A 15,740-nucleotide genomic window follows, 5' to 3' on the forward strand; every position below is an offset into this window, starting at 1 on the left:
TATGTCGGAATCGTTATATAAACAACAATGAAAGATTGTCTTGTCCTTGGTTGTTAAAATACTCCCTCTTGGCCCTCGGAAAGAAGGATTCCGAGCCACCGTTGCGGAAGTGATCTCGGAACATGGGGGCCATGTCTTTAAGTTTTAGGGTACGGGGTCTACCCCATGTTTTGATAAACCCCCTGTCTAGTGCGTATGTGCCGACTGACTCGAGATCTGTTATCGGAAACGTGCCGCGCTATCCAGGGAACAGTACATATTCTTATCGCCGCTATGCTACACTCTGCCAAAACTATATCCGCACATGAACTAGTGATGTAGCCGTAATGAGGGATTCCGAGATAGCGTATTACTTGACGTTGGGGTGCTGCACAGTCGTGGAGATTGCATTTGATTCCCAATACTCAAACATTGCAAGTTACAACCTCCTCGACATTGCTTCAACCGACAGGTTTCGTTTAGGCGGATCTGCTACGAGTTAAGCAGGTTACAGGGTCTCACAAACTGCAATTGCAAGCATATCCTTATCAGTATTGCTTTACTTATTAACTGACAAGTCCTCTCGAGTCGCAACATTTCCGAGATACATTAACAGACCAACACACTTTGATGAGAATTGATATATCGAGTCATTTGCCTACAATGTCGAAAATCGAAGGAGATATCCTGGAGAAACAAGCCATGGATAAAGGTACTGGAAGTCTTACAGACGCGCCTACTGCGAGCGAAGATGCCCTGCGCCTTGCACAGCTTGGACATGAGCAGGAACTGAGAAGACAATATTCTCTGGTCTCTTTGATTGCGCTTTGTCTTTGTCTTGGGGCCACTTGGGAGGCTCTATCAACTGTTGTTGCTACCGCTTTGATCAACGGAGGAGCGCCTTGTGTTTTCTACAACTAGTATGCCCCTTCAACCCCTCTTTGATGGAATCATACTTACACATAATCAAGTGTTCTGTCGACCATCTTTTCGCTATGTGTTGCTGCTTCTCTAAGCGAGATAGCCTCTATATATCCTACTGCAGGAGGTATATTCCCATCCGTCTCGGTTCAATATCCACTGCTAACTCGGTTTCCCAGGACAATACCACTGGGTAGCAGCCCTCGCCCCCTCCTCGATTTGCTCCTCCGCATCCTTCATGACCGGCTGGGTCAGCATAGGCGGCCAGGTAGTCTTGACTGCTTCCGCAGCCTTTGCATCCGGTCTCGAAACACAATCACTCATCATCATCAACGATTCTTCATATATACCAGAGCGATGGCAGGGCCTTCTATTCTACTGGGCTGTCTTGACATATGCCCTTGTGCTCAATGTCTGGGGTCACAGAACTCTACCTTGGCATAACTACGTGTCTGGTAAGTTCTTATACTTCCTGTGGTAATACCAGTACTAATTGATTCGATCAGGTATTATCCATGTCCTTGGCTTTGTCATAGTTGTTGTCGTTCTCGGTGTGATGGCGCCCAAGAACACTTCTTCTTTTGTATTCAAGGAGGTCACCAATCAAAGTGGCTGGAGCGACGATGGTGTCTCGTGGCTAGTTGGCCTTTTGAGTACTGTTTATCCTTTCCTAGGGTATGTCTAACCCCCGCGTAACTCGGAAACAAGAACTGACCCTGTCCAGATACGACGCTGCATGCCATCTGGCCGAAGAAATGCCCCACGCAAGCCGCAACGTTCCAATCGCGATGGTAGGCAGTGTCGGCATTAACGGTTTCCTTGGATTGATATACGCCATCATCCTTCTTTATTCCGCCGGTCCTTTAGAGACCCTTGTTACAACCCGCACGGGGTATCCTTTCATGCAAATTTTCCTCGACGCAACAAAAAGCGAGGCCGGCACTACCGTTCTATCCCTGTTGCTCATACTCGTCGCCGTGGCTGCTACCGTCGCGGGTACTACGTCTACGTCAAGAACACTGTGGGCCTTTGCACGGGACAGATCTACTCCGTTTGACAAGCAGCTGAGCAAAGTCAATCAGCGGTACGAAGTCCCCGTCTATGCCGTTGTTGTGACGGTCGTGCTGCAAATGTTGCTTGGCTTTATTTACCTTGGTAATACGACTGCCTTCAATGCAATCTTGTCCATGGCCATCATCGGGATGTATACTAGTTATGCACTTCCCATCATCGCTATGCTGTTTTCCAGAAATCGTCTTCAATCTGTCAATGCTTTTGGTCCATTCAGGCTTGGACGTGTTGCAGGTCCTATGCTCAATGTCGTTAGCTTGATTTGGATCATAGTTGTTGTGGTGTTTAGTGCTTTCCCTTCCGCCATGCCTGTTACAGCACAGAACATGAATTACTCAACTGTTGTCATGGCTGGTTGGATTCTCTTGGGGGGATTGTATTATGTTATCTGGGGAAAGAAGAAGTATCAAGTACCGAATGTTGACATGGCTGTTCTGGACGGTGCTCGGGATTCGGGATATTGAGATTATCTCTGTCAATTGTAGTTTATTATGAATCAGTAACCCCTGAATACACATTTACGTCTCCGTTATCGATTTGAAATGTCCCTGTTAGATACTCATGATGTTCTGACTTACATCATGCCATCAAATCTAGCCAAATCTCCGTCCAGCCCAAGTCCATTTTGACCATCCAATCCTCCGTGCGTCATGGATCCCTTAAGCAGACCGTCTTCCTCAAAAGCGCTGAATAAATTCAACAAATCCGTCTCCAAACCGAACCTGTCGGATATAAAATCGCCGAGGTCAAGAGTGCCCGTAGAAATGTCCTCATGGTGATGTCCAGTATCCTTCTGCGCCCCGGAATGAGCTTCATTCTCAAGAGTTCTCGCCACAGCTACATTCCCACTTGATGCAAGAGTCGTATCCAACGATAAAGCACGGTTGATTGTCCCTCGGATCGACCTCCAAAGTCTTCGACTCACTTGTCCTTGTTGTGAGATGTTCTCTAGCAATTTAACGGCATCTCGAAAATCTTGTCTGCAGCGGTTTGCAAATACATCAGGTGCATTACATACCGCTAATAGGATAGACGCCAGAGCAGCAGTGAGAAAATAGTTGAATGTCGGTTTCTGACGAGCATATATATCACTTGTCTCATTCAGATGCACCAGTACTTGGATAGTGTCCTGGGCTAGACTAACGACGAGCTGTGCACCCTGCAGATCGGCGCGTAAGTTGGCAGTGCTCATAACGTGATGTCGCAGAACTAGACTCCGTATATGATTGCCTCTTAAATAGAGGAGGGTTCGTAAGCGCTGTAATGTTCGGGGCTGCTGTTGTGGTGCTTGAGAAAGGCGCGGAAAGATGAGTTGTAAGTTATGAGGTATGGAATGCATCCATTTCTGAGTGAGGAAGTCAAACAAATCCACTTTGTCTTTCGGGATGGAGAGAGGTGATGAGTCGAGGGGCAATTCTTCCCAGACTTTGGAACATAGCCGAGCGTAGGAGACCATACACATAAGATAGGGGTGGTGGGTCTAGACAGTTTATCAGCATATAGCACCTCTTGTAAGACAATACAGGGTGAGGAAGACATACTGGATCTGGCAGTTGGGGGTCAATGTCGCGATCCGAGATCCCAAAGGACAAGCTTGTGCCATAACTCCACCTCCGGTCAAGGATATAAACGCACCAAAAACATCGCAAAGCCAAATCCCGTTCCTGAGGGTTCTTGAAGTTCTCCAGAAGTGAGGCTCGACGATGTAGTCCAGCTTCAATAGATTCTCTTCCGGCACTGCCAATGGCCCTCCAGGCTAAAAGTTCTTCTCCGCAGAAGAACCAGTAAATACTCTGACATATGTTAGTCGAGGGCACACTGGGAGTGGAATACGTACCAGCATCATCATCAGTTGAAGTTCTTGAATATCGATAAATGCTTCGCCTGAAACACTGCATATCACAGGCTCAACTTCGTCTACGAGTCTTTTGCTAAGATTGTTCTGCCCCTGGGCTTCGATTGCCAGAGCTGTACCAACTGCTAATTTGATAGCTTGTATTTCCTTAAGCGTATTCTCCTCAGGAGACTCAAGGACTGATGTGACATTGCGAGACAGGCTTTCCATTTCGATAAATGGATATACAGTCGCAACTTCCTCTCGATACAGTTCTAGAAGTCGCATTATCTCTCCTGCACCCAAATTCGAAAGAACATCAGCATCTCTCAATGGGAAGGATCCACGTTCACTTTCAATATCAGGCGCTGAATCTGACGGGGAAGCAGACAGACTCATGGCGGTACCAGGACGGCGCTCGATGCCCATGCCCGAAAGAGAATTCTCGGCAATTTGGAAGCTGTAGGCGGATCGCATCGGACCAACAAACTGTGGTTCTCTAGGCTCATTTCTAACGTTTCGAAGCTCTTGCCTGTATTTCGATGCGTGGCCCTGCGACATAGATGTTGTGGTAGATGGATCAGTAATTTGGGGAAGACGCTGTGATACGTCGTGCAGAGCTGTTGTTAGGGCGCTGACTTGGTTTTGAAGGGCGGCGACTTGTTGATTCAGAGAGGTAAGATCTGGTCTACTAATTTGATTAACATTTGGGTTTTCCTAAGCAACCAAGACATGATTTAACGAACTGCGGTTCCAGTGTTGACCGTCTTGTCGAACGGTCATTATTTTCGGTGGATGAGTGAGTAGTGGCAGGAGTAGCAAAGACGCACTCAGCGTTATTCGCAGCGCATCTCCTACAGACGTGATGGCCTTCTTCTCTTACACATTTCAATTTCCGTTTCTTGCATGTATCACTGTCAATGTCAGCTTAAGCCCAATCCAATCTGTATGACGCGTGTACCATGCTATCGGCGCGTATTTGGCGCGTTTGCTGCGTCGATTAGACAATTCTAATGATTCAGCTGTTGATCGTTTTTGATTGATTTCCATGACGACACATGGATCAAAGTCATGGGAGGGAAAAAGAGAGATGACAATCAGGTACAATTGGGTTTAGTTATGCAGCGTCATAGTAAAGGTGGAAAAGTGGTCGACTAAAAAACAGGCCGGCCACTCTGGGGTCCCCTGTACTTTTGAGTGATTCCGCTAGTCAAGTCAAGATAAAGAAGGTAGACCCGAAATGCGGGACTCTCAATGAGACCCTGGGACATCATGTACTAAGTTCAATAGTGATCCGGAATTCCTGTAGACTTCCGACGTCCACGATAAACGCCACATCAACTACAAAAGGCATTTTTAATTGTCTCCGCTATTTTATATAACAACAAAGATGAAAGATGAAACTATTGAGTATGCCATTGCTTCTCCGGGTTTGCAAAAGAGTGTAGCCGAATGAACTCAGGTATCTACCGACCTTCTTACCTAGACCCGGTACATGTCGGTTCCACATTTCTTCGTCTTCAACGGCATGGGCACGACTCGAATAATAGCTAGATATGGATCGAGGTTCTATTTGCAGTGCGAGGTTTGTTGGAAAATAATATCCAAGCATGAGGTAGTAATATCAAGTGTGATTCTGTACTTGGTGCAGCTTTTGTTCCAATTCCTTACTCACATTGTCACGTAGACTAGTCTTTGGTGATAAAAATTCCTAGAGCTTACACGGCCGTTGGCTACGGCAAAACTTACTCATATTTATTCAGCGCATTTCCGATTTATTACGTGTTCCTCCATTGAGTAGTATGCTGGGGAAATGTGCACATTTTCACCATGACAATCGTTCGGACGAAAAGCCGATGTAAATTAGACGTGCCTGCTACTAGTTCACAAACGAATCATATAATTTGGATATAAAAAGTCAGTGTCCCGATATCACGATGACGACAGTCGCTCCAGTGCACAGCTGTTGATCCTACTACACACTAACATTGGACAGTAAAACCGAGGCCCATCTAGATGTAAGTACTGGCCTGGTTGGGAGGCATAATGTAAATTGTAGGAATCTACATACTACCAATCACCAAGTTCTAGGGCCGATTTTAGTTCATAGCACTGTGGTTTTCAACCAAGGGTCCCCTTGTAAAGATGAATCGAGATTCACTAGAGCACGCTGCCGCGTCAGGTTCCTAACATGAGAGGCTGGGAAACATACATGGCAGTACAGGCTGCCATATCATTCTGTAGTATTAAATCTACTGATATGTAAACAAATTCGAATGTAATGAAACATAATTATTTGGTTCTTTCTTCTATTGCCTTCATGTCATGTTGCTGCTCGTCACCTGTCGCTGTACTCGAAACTTTGACTAGGTACTTGGAGAACTGAAATCGAGACATGCTTGAAATTTGAAATGAGATGATTACCTAGGTATTAATTACAACTATCCAATAACTACTGGAAAGAATGGCTACAGCATGTAGAACGATATTAGTACTAATGCTGTTGCGTGCTCTTGATGGGCGATGGAACTGGTAATTATAACAAGTTGTACCTTGTTTGCTTCGATTTATTTATCCATGCTACTTCACGTTACAAAAGTTCGCCTCAAATTTGTTGCTCAATGAGATTCTAGAATTTTCAATCGGCCAGGCAGTATCTTTCTTCCACAGAAACACGAGGCTGTTGCTGACCTACAGAGCGTAGCCTGATTTGGCCAATAGGCGCCACCTTGAATATGACATGGACGCTCAAAAATACTCATCCCCGCCACTTTGTTTCTTTCACCTACATCATCGACAATCACGAGACGCAACACGTACTTTGGATCCGCTTATGGCTAGTCCAAAGCTTGGTGACAATTAACCTTTCGAGACGTCTGTACTTGAAACCTTGACAGCATTATAGCGTTCGGTATTATGCTTCGAATGCCCGATACTCCGTGGCACGGTCGCACCTTTTGGAGAGGCTCTCTTGATGAAAAGCCACGCGAACCCTTTCAACTCTCCCTCTTACTTGAGGACGAAGACTATCGAGATGAACACACGACCCTACATTTCATTCAAGACAGTTGGATCGAAGCCTTACATGGTGATGAGTCCCAGTTACAAATGCCACCGATATACCACAGTGCACTGGATTACGGAAACGAAATGCTGAAAATATTCGCCATCCTTGTTCACATGGATCATCATGCGTTGAGTATGATTAATGACTTTCTGCCGTTTCGCGCTCCACACGACTTTTATTCTTGTTACCTTGATCCAACAGGCGACTACCACGAAACAAATTGTTTCCGTGCGCTTGAGGCGGTCTTGGGTGATAGGGAAATTCACAGAGAACGTATACGTCACTCTTGTCGGGGAAGATCCCTCGACAGATATGAAGAATGCAGCTGGGTAATACAGATAGCACTGTGCGATACAGTTCCCAGGTCCGGACTATTATTAGCCGGAACGAACCCATTCGAACTATGCTGGACATCGACCAGCCATCAGGCTATGGGGCTCTATTCGTTCTTGTATATCCATCACCCAATCCATGTCCTTCTTTTGCGAACTGTTGGTACTATGAAAGGGAAAATTATCTTGACTATTGAGGTTCAAGGCACGATGGAAAGAGCGAGAAGCCAGGCATGGAAAATCAGATGCAGAGGATTTGCCACCAACTGTACACATATTTGGTTGGCGATGCGAAGTGTTGAAAGGCTTCCAGAGGACATACAACTTCTGTCCCTTCGACTGTTTCTTTGCCTATCATTCATATGTCAGCAGAATGTACCTCTCCAGTCGAGGATCAAATGGGTGGAGAGCTCTAGTTCCGAGGGTTGGTGGTTGTCTAATGAGACGACCGGAAACGTCAACCAGGGACAATATTGTGCAGAAGGTACCCAAAACACGGGAAGTAACTCAGGAGAAGGACGAAAGAATGGCAAGGAAGATGCCAAGCAACTCCAAAGACCTTCAACTTGGCCTACTCGCTCCAGTAAGAAAAGATCCGCGACCACGGAAGAACTCCCAGAAGGCGATGGTGATGGCGATGACGGATCAAGTGGCAGAAACCCACACAAAAAGCGACGTCTTGAGAACGAGAAGACAAACCCGAGGTTTGCTTGTCCCTTCTTCAAGCACAGCCCTACTAAGTTTATTGGTGAACGGTCTTGTTGCGGGCCGGGATGGATTAACGTCCAACGAGTCAAGTAAGGAAACTCAGATTCAACTTGTTTCTATTTTCATCCTACTAACTTTGACAAAACCAGAGAGCACATATTTCGGAAGCATGGGGCCCCAGAATTTCAATGTGCAAGGTGCTTTACCGACTTCGAAAACGATTCAGATTTAGATGAACACCGGCGAAGTACGGTTGCATGTGAAGTTCGGGATAGACCGTCAGCTCCTCCCCGGGTTGACAAGGGGACGATGCAGCTGTTGAAACAGCGAAAGAAAACTACGACTCCTGTGACGGAAATGGATAAATGGTATACCGTGTATAAAATTATATTCCCACACGAAACTCAAGTTCCGAGTCCTTGTTAGTTGCAGACTTCCAGAACAGGCAAATCGATGAATCAACTAATATCAAAACAGATTACGAGCTGAAGGAGAAAGGGCTAACAAGCCCCTCTGAGACTACTGCGGAGGAAATGTTTCAGAAGAATCTAAAAGAAACATTACCACTAGAGGCTCTGGGACTGATGGATCTCGTAATGCCTGGGGTTATGTCCGCTTTCAACAAGACATTGTCAGCTTTACACGACCAAAAGACGACGATGATGTCCGAAGACTCGCGGCTAACCACAACCACTATTACGGAATCATGGCATGAAGTTACTGACCGGTATACAATGGGACAGAGCTCGCCTCACGTCTACAACACGGTCAAAGATGAACCCAACGATTTATGGACACCTTTATCTCACCTTGATTCTGCCACTCAGGGTCCGACACATTTGTTCAGTCTTGGGTCGGATAGCATGCACTCAGAGGTAGATACAAGTGAGTCTTCATGGCAAACAGCACCGGATTTCGGGTTCCATGTCTATGGGCAACCGTGGGATCTTAACGATAATTCATTTAATCCCGCTGTAAACTTCTCATGGGAACCATTGCTTGACCATGACTATGTTTGGGGCGAAGAGGCTTCGAAAGATTAGCAATATCTAGAGAAAGAACATCACTACAAATCAGAGGATTTAGTTGGGAGGATTATCTACACATGCACACAAATTCCATCAGCCATGAGTGAGAAAAGCGTAGTATGCATTTGGTCCACTAATTTCCAGAGTTTCATGTGTATATATATATCCAGTAATGCTAAGTAAAATAGCCATCGCATTCTTTCTCTAAGAAATTCATATGCTCCTGTTCGTCCATTGATATCTCACCCACAGTCCATTTATCCATTAAAGGGCATTCTGAATCCGGTGTAAACGCGTGGGTAGGAACACAGTCTGCAGAAGGTGTTGGAAGCTGAAGCGGGCCCTCATGGGCTTTTGATGCGGAAGTACTTGGGAGGCTCTCAAGGCTGGCAGCTTGAGTCACAGTGTTACTGGCAGGATGTGGGCCAATTCTACTAAGAGTATCATAGAAAACCGGCAGGTACTTGTAAAAGGCACGCACGTTCTTGGTCGCTTCCTCCTGACTTGTTCCGCCTTGGCTGGCAAAGTCAAGGACCAATCTCTTCATGAAACTTTCTGTGGGGTTACGCACAACAGCCAGAGCCTGATTGAATGTCGGGATATATGGGGCTGGTATATGAATGGCGTCGGGATGGGCGAGTCGATACATCTCAGTCCATACCATGTCATATGGATCACCTTCCTTCTTGCGCAATTTGAGGATATCGTCGATGCGGTTGGCTGAGAAGTGCATGGGTGTTTCGCAGTCATTGCTGCATTTGCAGACATGTTTCTTCCTCATGTGTTCACTGTTGCGCAATAGATGTGGTTAGAATAATAGATGCAGACGGTGAAGAACGAGGTTGCGCACCGAAAATGTCTCCAGTCTGCCTCGCCAGTACGGCATGCTTCAGGAACATAGTGATGGTTCGCGTAAGATTGGGAGAATATACAGGCGATTCGATATGAGGTCACTAATTCTGGCAAAGCATTCATGGTGGTGAGCTAGGGTAATGATTGCGACGTTTAATGCTGGGGCTGCTACCATTTCCCCAGATATCGAGGTTACTGCCGTTGCGAATCAAAAGAATAAAATGGTTTATTTGCGATATGAGTAGACGACGATACATGGAAAGAAAAAGCAGGAGGAAACACATATGCCAACTCCCTCTACGTGCATGCACCTGGCGGTCGGACCTCCGAGGCTCTTCGAGGTAAACACACAATGACGTCCATTAGGCTCGAACACGTCCGCCATTGGGATTCTTGTTGGGGCAATTTTCTAGATGGCAGGTAGACGTCGGTCTTATTCGTTGTTGTCTTAGCTCGATATGCCTTGGCCAGTAGAAATCACAGAATGTTTAGCAGTTGGCTGAGAGCCTGGTGATATATCACTGCATCGGGGTTGAAAACAACAGTGTATGCAGGAGATTCGGCGAGCCACGCTGCAAGGCATTCTGGTTACCCCTCACCTACAAATTAAGGCGGGCATTGGTCTTGTGGTGGTGTGAAATGTCGAGATGGGCATTTCCCACCTGTCTTGGTCCAATGAACTGTCATCCGATTTGGACCTATAGCGACTGCATGAGTCCTGCGATTTCGGCATACCGCAATTAATGGCTGTCAGACTGATGGAGGTAGATTCGATCGTGGTAGACGTGACCCATGTTGGATAAGTTCGATCGAACAACGTCAGGAGGTAAACAACGACTTCACCTTCATGCGCCAGGGTTGCTACTATACCTTCAAGAACAAAACGGCAAAAGAAAACAAACAAAGTAACTTAACAAAGAAGGTAAAGTCGTCAATAGTGACTTGAAACAGGGCGGGGAAGCTCGAGCAAGGGACTGATGTCTGAGGTGAAATAGAAATGACAACCGACAGAGTAGTAGAGGCCAACAGGCCCACGATACTTCGACGTTATGTGTTCGAGGATGGCCAGTCGGATGTGCAGAGACGTTTGGCTTCAGGAATACCACCCCCGACAGTTGCAGAGAAGATCGCGGAGATGAGGAGGCACTTGGAGTCGCTGGGTCATGGGCCTACAGTAGCGAGCGAAGAACAGCAAAATAACAAGATGGCTCGTGAGCTCGAAAGCCTCGCACAAGTATCTGAAGTAGCAACATCAAGACAACGAAGCTGATATACTGGTACAATCTTCGAGGCCGGGATATATATATCGTGTCGGGAAAGGCGTTCGCGAATCGAGGAGTTTCGGCAAAGTCATGGTCGAGACTGGAAGATCCAGAAAAAGGGAACAAAATTGCAAAACAGAGCATTAAAGCTGAGAATGGACAATCTAGGAAGAGTTCTGGTTTTAAGGACGTCAAGTTTTATTTTCTATACACTACATTTACACAAAGCCATATCGCTCAAAGCTGAACGCATTTGCGTCCGGACGCAAATGCGTCGAGTGCTGGAGAGCGATTGACGCCAGGGAGCGGCTGACTGTCTCGTTCAACGATTGTGGTGCCTCATGCAGAGGTACATCAGGCTGTCAAATCACGTTCTAACGAATCACATTGCTATGTATTGGTGGAGATAACAAATACCCCGTCTTATGTTTTCGTATAACCGCCATGCCTCTAACGGGCATTTCACCCTTGAGTAGATCAGACCATTGCACTAATCAACAACACCCTCCAATCATTAGGCCGTTTTCAAGCCTGTCGCCAATTAGGCCCAGGCGAGGTTTTCCGGATCATGTAGGCTGGATAGCCTTTTAAACCCCGATTTTGAAGCCTGATCAGTGATGTACATACAATTCTGCTAAAGGAACCAATGTTGCAAATAATTCGGCTTTTTGTCTACTGAATATGACGGTGCGACAGATGTTTGAGTGCCCATGTGGCCCCCGTTATGTACGTGGTCTCTTATCTCATTGTCTCACTTCAGCCACTCTTCGTCAGACACTGCCAAGGACGGTCACAACAGCCACGGGCGACTAAATAGCTTCAACACTTGTAAAACTCTTGATCTACCTACGGTGAGCTCCGACGCTTTCACAAGGGTCAAGAGTTATGTCCACCAGCTAGCAATACCAAGTCGGCCAACTCCATTCCATCTATCATTTATTTCTTTCTGTGAGAATGGCCGCAGTAGCATTTGCCCTAGAACACGCTACCCAACATGACATTTACCGCCTTAGAACGATAAATAGATCTTGGCATAAACGTTCCCTGCGTATCTCAAGTCTTCTTGACCACTGATACCTGTGTAGTGGCATTTTGTCGCTTCTATAATGCTTTCTTGGCAGCCCGGATTGACTGGGCTTTGAACTTCATAACGGAAGTGCTCAGTATGTTTCCATAGTCCCATCGCCTAGTCTTGTCCTTCTAACGTTCTTCAAAGATCTCATATTCCCTATTCCACTATTGCGAGGCCTGATGACATCAACACGAAAGAAGATCGGACTAGCTGTCGCCTTTGGAATGGGTATCATCACCATCGCTGTCAGTATTGGCAGATTTGTCACAATGCTCTACTTCAGCAATGACATATCCATCTGTAATATTTCCAATCCCCCGGCCCATGCACAGCTCTAACTAACAAACTTTTAGATATTTGGGCCACTGCTGAAATTTGCATCTCTGTTATGATCGTCGCCCTAACAGCTCTCCGACCTCTCCTCCGAAAGATGACCAACTCGATTTCCACGAGTAGTGACGATCGCTCAGGGAACCCGTCCAGGAAAACAGGATTAACAAGGGGCTCAATGTATTGGCTGGGAGGGAACAAGATACCCCGGAGGCATGTCGTTGAAGTGGGCTCAGATAGTCTAGCGGGAAGCGAGACGGAGTTGCATAACATGAATCGGGGGATTATGATGACAAAACAGGTCACTGTATCGGTTGGTAGAGCAGACTCGGATGTGGAAAGTAGTCGATAATTAGCATTAGAGTTAAATAGAAATCCTGTAGATATAGTAATAATTTTCAACGAAAACAGCAGAAGTCTCTCAACCTAGACCAGCTTAATGCCCAGGCTTCCAACAAAGCGTTACTTATCATTATCGATATATCTTGTCGCGATACGATAAACGAGAAGTCAGTAACTTGTCGATATACAAAGCGCAAGACCCAAGCTGAGGCCCTTACATGCACGTGCTTGCCACTAAGGACTTGCATATCCTGGTGTTAATAGTTATCAAATATTGCGATTTCGCTGTTATAGATTGGAAGTTATCCTATCTTCGTCAAGATATATAAACTGGACCGGTTGTTCCACATGATCTTGCAAAACCTTGTCTCTATCTTAGACTTCAGGGTGCTCATTCAGCCATTGCTCGAATCCCGTGGGAGTAATCGTCTCTCCCCACCTCTTGCAATCACTGGGATCAGCAAGTGCCACACCCTTCAAGATCGCAAGTGCATAGGCCAAGTCGATGTACTTGTTTGATTCCAAAGGACTCATAAACTGCCTTGCCTGGGCCAGCATTCCTTCGAGCTCAGGCTGACCACCAACATGTTGCTTCTTGATTTCGATATTCCGTGCTTTTCCATATATTTCACCGAGCTCGGGAACTGTGTATCGGAAAGACTCGACATAATAAACACCCCGCTGTATAATCTCAGGGTCGACTATCGCTGCCAGAGTGTATTTTGCCAAGTCGTCAGCACTGATCAAAGACATCTTGTCCTCACCAGTACCGCAGTAAGTAACTGTCTTACTCTCAGAGTCGATAGCAGATCGGCGTCCATCCTTCTTGCAGTTGATAAACATGTATTCTAGGATGGACCCGCAGAATCCGTAAATGGGCTTCAGGCCACTCGAGAGTTCAGCAAGACGCTTGAAAGACATATAAGCGTCGTAAGTCTCATGATCACCCATCTTGAGCTTTGTCCAATCAAAATTCCATGATGCAGCGTGGAAAACCTGAATTCCAGGTTAGTCAATACAGATCCATGTCGAGAAGTTGGGGGCCGTACCTTGACACCTGCTTTCTCTGCCTCCAACAAAAGAGACAACTGGCCTGCTCCAACAATACTTGGCAAAGGTGGCAAAGCAGCGATGACAGCATCGACTCCTTGGACAGCTTTCTTGTAAGCCTCTGAGTCGAAATAGTCTCTACAAGTGATGAAAGACTCGAGCTTGGAGGAGATTTCCTTGTCGAGTTTGTCCGCGTTTCTGCTCAGACCACGGACTGAATGGCCTTGACCAATGGCAGCGCGGGCCAGTGGCTGCCCGACCATTCCGGTTATACCAGCGATGAGGATAAGCATGGTCTCGAATAGCAACAAATAATAGGCTTGTACACTGATTTGGCAGGGCGATGAGAGAAAGATATTTGGGGTAAGGTCTCTTTATATAGTGTCTTAGCTCGCAAAGGTTACTCGATTAGACTGACAATTGCAGTCATGCGGCGCAGAATCACTTGGCTTGCTGAGCTAGAGTTATAAACTTGGAATTCTGCCCTCCTATATTGGCAACAAATCCGGTTTGGCAGGATCATCATTGGATGAGCTCGTCGGGTTCTCTTGATCGTGTTAACCATTCGATTTCCCCGCTCGTTGATCGACGGTCCATGTGGTTGATCCAAGTCCATACCAACTGAGCTAACTTGTGTCTAAATCGGCCTAATATCGAGATATATGCTGAAAAGGACCTTTTATACGATCTCGTATAGGTGCGAATCAGGAGCTCCATTTCTTCCGTCTTCCTGCCCTGAGCTATGAAAATTACCGAGGGCGGAGAAACATTCCGAGCCCATCAAAGTTATAGCAGTCGTCCTCTCCACCTATCGTTAGATGTTCAATCCATCCAGTCTTTTTGATGGCGATTATCACACGCCTTGTTCTCTATATACTCTAGGCAACATCTTCATCTTGAAGTTCAGTCCACATCTAACAAGAGTCGACTTCCCAAGGGTCAAGTCACTTTGGCTAATAGCGACGGTCGAAGATCAGAGAGCGTTCCTTTCAGCCTTCTCAGGTCATTCTGGAAAAACGAAGTACAACAACATATCAGTAGAAAAGTCTTCTCCGCTTCTACTATTTAGGGCACTTGTCCCCGCTCCGATGCGCAGCCTTTCCATTGTCATCGTGTGAGAAGACAAGCTTGTCTGGTTGTAGCGACAGCACTTCAGAGCATTGTACTGCGTCGGACAAGATGAGAGGATGCCGTTGCCAAGAATGTTTGGAAACCTGGGCATGAGGCTCTTGAGTGCGGATGTATTGTTCTGTAATTAAAAACTGCAGGTGGTTAGGTGACAAATGTTGATTTTGGGACATGCATATATTAAAATAAGAACTCATCGTGACTTTGGTACTCACATCAAACTAAAGAGGCCAATTCACAACAATGTAACACGATGAATTGGAACTTTATTTTCAGTTTCTAATTCAAAAAATTAATTCAAGACATTCGGTACATGTTCGAGGCTCTGCATTAAGCTCTTCTAAATCACCTCACGCATATCGCTGTTGATTGATTTAATCGCTGTTGGAGCATGCTATAAGCCGTTGTTGTTCTAGGGCTAAAACGATAAAAGTCTGCCATATAGTGAGTCAATTTAAAATTTCCGATATCTCATCACCTTGAGTGGCGCAATTGGATAATCGGGGAAAATCTCATGTTATTGTCTTGGTATTCAGGGTTTGTACTACGCGTAATTCGGGTGATCTAATGTAGTCAATTGACTGATTGTGCGTTGGCGAGCATTTGTAAATGCATGATGTGAGACATGAAAATCGGTGAAGCATAATGGGGCATGAACCACAGTGGGTGCGGGGTTCTAAAAGAGTAGTGGTATATATTTGCAGTCGGCAAAGTTCGTAAGATCGTAGGTAGTTGGGACAATAGTAAAAAAATAATTACAAAAA

At 45.9% G+C, this 15,740-nt stretch overlaps 7 protein-coding genes across 7 annotated transcripts; 4 read left to right on the forward strand and 3 right to left on the reverse strand.

Moving 5' to 3' along the window:
* Positions 1-642: 642 nt before the first annotated feature.
* On the forward strand, positions 643-2,435 carry FSST1_005161 (uncharacterized protein; the record flags this gene model as incomplete). Its single annotated transcript, XM_083231410.1, has 5 exons — positions 643-899; positions 951-1,027; positions 1,080-1,355; positions 1,407-1,575; positions 1,625-2,435. 5 exons carry the CDS (start codon positions 643-645, stop codon positions 2,433-2,435), a joined length of 1,590 nt encoding a protein of 529 aa, XP_083088591.1.
* A 110-nt stretch (positions 2,436-2,545) lies between these two features.
* On the reverse strand, positions 2,546-4,855 carry FSST1_005162 (Zn(II)2Cys6 transcription factor; the record flags this gene model as incomplete). The annotated part of the gene is made up of 5 exons (XM_083231411.1): positions 2,546-3,451; positions 3,513-3,764; positions 3,809-4,493; positions 4,552-4,719; positions 4,767-4,855. 5 exons carry the CDS (start codon positions 4,853-4,855, stop codon positions 2,546-2,548), a joined length of 2,100 nt encoding a protein of 699 aa, XP_083088592.1.
* Positions 4,856-7,414: 2,559 nt separating this feature from the next.
* FSST1_005163 (uncharacterized protein) lies at positions 7,415-8,005 on the forward strand (the record flags this gene model as incomplete). Its single annotated transcript, XM_083231412.1, has 1 exon — positions 7,415-8,005. The coding sequence occupies one exon, from the start codon at positions 7,415-7,417 to the stop codon at positions 8,003-8,005; it is 591 nt and encodes a 196-aa protein (XP_083088593.1).
* A 1,110-nt stretch (positions 8,006-9,115) lies between these two features.
* On the reverse strand, positions 9,116-9,673 carry FSST1_005164 (uncharacterized protein; the record flags this gene model as incomplete). Its single annotated transcript, XM_083231413.1, has 1 exon — positions 9,116-9,673. One exon carries the CDS (start codon positions 9,671-9,673, stop codon positions 9,116-9,118), a length of 558 nt encoding a protein of 185 aa, XP_083088594.1.
* Positions 9,674-10,789: 1,116 nt separating this feature from the next.
* FSST1_005165 (uncharacterized protein) lies at positions 10,790-11,062 on the forward strand (the record flags this gene model as incomplete). Its single annotated transcript, XM_083231414.1, has 1 exon — positions 10,790-11,062. One exon carries the CDS (start codon positions 10,790-10,792, stop codon positions 11,060-11,062), a length of 273 nt encoding a protein of 90 aa, XP_083088595.1.
* A 702-nt stretch (positions 11,063-11,764) lies between these two features.
* On the forward strand, positions 11,765-12,808 carry FSST1_005166 (uncharacterized protein; the record flags this gene model as incomplete). The annotated part of the gene is made up of 4 exons (XM_083231415.1): positions 11,765-11,780; positions 12,140-12,217; positions 12,271-12,426; positions 12,480-12,808. 4 exons carry the CDS (start codon positions 11,765-11,767, stop codon positions 12,806-12,808), a joined length of 579 nt encoding a protein of 192 aa, XP_083088596.1.
* Positions 12,809-13,173: 365 nt separating this feature from the next.
* FSST1_005167 (uncharacterized protein) lies at positions 13,174-14,141 on the reverse strand (the record flags this gene model as incomplete). The annotated part of the gene is made up of 2 exons (XM_083231416.1): positions 13,174-13,794; positions 13,848-14,141. 2 exons carry the CDS (start codon positions 14,139-14,141, stop codon positions 13,174-13,176), a joined length of 915 nt encoding a protein of 304 aa, XP_083088597.1.
* Between the last annotated feature and the right edge of the window lie 1,599 nt (positions 14,142-15,740).

This window comes from Fusarium sambucinum, chromosome I (assembly GCF_050947815.1).
Source record: "Fusarium sambucinum isolate potato_lamoka chromosome I, whole genome shotgun sequence".
NCBI classification, from domain to species: domain Eukaryota; kingdom Fungi; phylum Ascomycota; class Sordariomycetes; order Hypocreales; family Nectriaceae; genus Fusarium; species Fusarium sambucinum.